The sequence below is a fragment of the Nicotiana sylvestris genome, chromosome 2, assembly GCF_000393655.2.
Source record: "Nicotiana sylvestris chromosome 2, ASM39365v2, whole genome shotgun sequence".
NCBI lineage: Eukaryota > Viridiplantae > Streptophyta > Magnoliopsida > Solanales > Solanaceae > Nicotiana > Nicotiana sylvestris.
In genome coordinates this window covers 190,172,757-190,174,568 of record NC_091058.1, presented here as the reverse complement: position 1 = coordinate 190,174,568, position 1,812 = coordinate 190,172,757, and the positions used below count along the sequence as shown (strand labels likewise).

The 1,812-nt window shown below is 40.8% G+C and overlaps 1 protein-coding gene across 1 annotated transcript; it reads right to left on the bottom strand.

Annotated features, from left to right (window-relative positions):
* Positions 1–777: 777 nt before the first annotated feature.
* Positions 778–1,152, bottom strand: LOC138886087 (uncharacterized). Its single transcript, XM_070167116.1, has one exon. The coding sequence runs from the start codon at positions 1,150–1,152 to the stop codon at positions 778–780; it is 375 nt and encodes a 124-aa protein (XP_070023217.1).
* Positions 1,153–1,812: the final 660 nt, after the last annotated feature.

Genomic DNA, 1,812 nt, shown 5'->3' with positions numbered 1-1,812 from the left:
TTCGCGCTAATGTTCGCGCTAGAGACACCTGCCAAGTAAAATGGTCATAACTTTCCTTATACACCTCCAAATAATGAAAGGTTTGTTGCGTTGGAAACTAGGCTCAAAGAGCTTTAATTTGATAGGTTATGAATAACACAAGTACTTATAGAACCGGAGATATGATCGTTCCAAGTGAGGTCTTGTGCGCACTCATTTACAGATTTCGTCTAATATGAAACTTTTCTAACTTGGCTTAGACTTAGGCCTCTCCTTAGACCCCAATTCACCTCTAATATGACTTATACACTTCTTAACATATCCAATTGATATCCATAATATCCTTAATCCTCATTTGCATGCAAGATAAAATATTTGGCCTACCTTGGCACCACGAAATCTTAAATTACTAAGCAAATTTTTTTCTGGGGCTTTACATTCTCCCCCGCTTAAGATCATTCGTCCTCGAATGAGGATCAAGTTTCGTACATTAGCCATCCTTATGAACTTCTGCTTTGTCACATTATGAAATATATCATCAGCCCCAAATTTGGCTAACTCCTTAAATTTCCGAGAATTTCGCCAGAGTTTCATTTGTAACTAGGACTATCCACCTGTCAGAGGACCCCAAATACCTATCCTAACAGTATATACATGTTCCATAGACATAACATAACTTGTTCAACACCAACTATGGCCGCATAGGCAACATACATAGTCAAAATGGAATAGTTTAACATAGATCAAATCAAAAGATAAGAGTTTACAAGAACCAAATGCATGAAAGCTATTACATAACTATTCAAACAAATGTGGGTACTTCTTTCTCATTTCTTCCTCGGTTTCCCAAGTGGTTTCCTCAACCTGCTGGTTCTGCCATAACACTTTTACAGAGGTAATTTCCTTAGTTCTCAATTTCTGGGCTTGCCTATCAAGAATGGCAACTGGAATTTCTTCATAAGGTAGTTCTTCAATAACCTCAATAGCTTCAATTGGCACAATAATGGACGGATCTCCTACTACCTTCTTCAACATAGACACATGGAAGACCGGATGTACCAACGACATATCAGGTGGCAGTTCGAGCTTGTATTCCACTTGACCGATCCTCTGAATGATTCTGTATGGTCTGACATACCTCTGACTTAATTTCCCTTTATTCCCAAATCGCATGATTCCCTTTTATGGGGGAAACCTTCAAAAATACCCAATCATCTTCTTTGAACTCCAAATCTCTACGACGAATGTCCGAATAAGACTTTTGGCGACTTTGAGCAGTTTTCAACCTCTCCTTAATAACTTTGACTTTCTCCAAGGCCTGATGCACGAGGTCCGGCCCTATCAATTCTGCTTCTCCAACCTCGAACCACCCAATGGGAGACCTGCATCTCCTACCATACAGTGCCTCGAATGGTGCCATCTGGATACTAGCATGGAAGCTATTGTTGTAAGAAACTTTTATGAGTGGAAAATGGTCATCCCAACTACCTTTGAAATCAAGAGTACAAGCTCGCAACATGTACTCAAGCGTCTGAATAGTCCGATCTGCTTGCCCCTCAGTTTGAGGATGGAAAGTTGTGCTGAGATTTACCTGCGTGCCCAAGCCCTACTGAAATTTCTTCCAAAAGTTGGTCGTGAACTAAGCTCCTCAATCTAAAATGATTGAGACTGGAGTGCCATGCAACCTGACTATTTCTTTGATATACAACTGGCATATTGTTCCGCTGTGTCGGAAGATTTAACTGGTAAGAAGTGCGCTGATTTTTTGAGTCGGTCAATGATCACCCAAATTGAGTCGAACCTGCGCGGAGTGCGCGGCAACCCCACTACAAA

Bases quoted from the DNA above. Each gene is read 5' to 3' on its own strand.
- LOC138886087 (XM_070167116.1), bottom strand. From the start codon at position 1,152: ATGCGATTTGGGAATAAAGGGAAATTAAGTCAGAGGTATGTCAGACCA.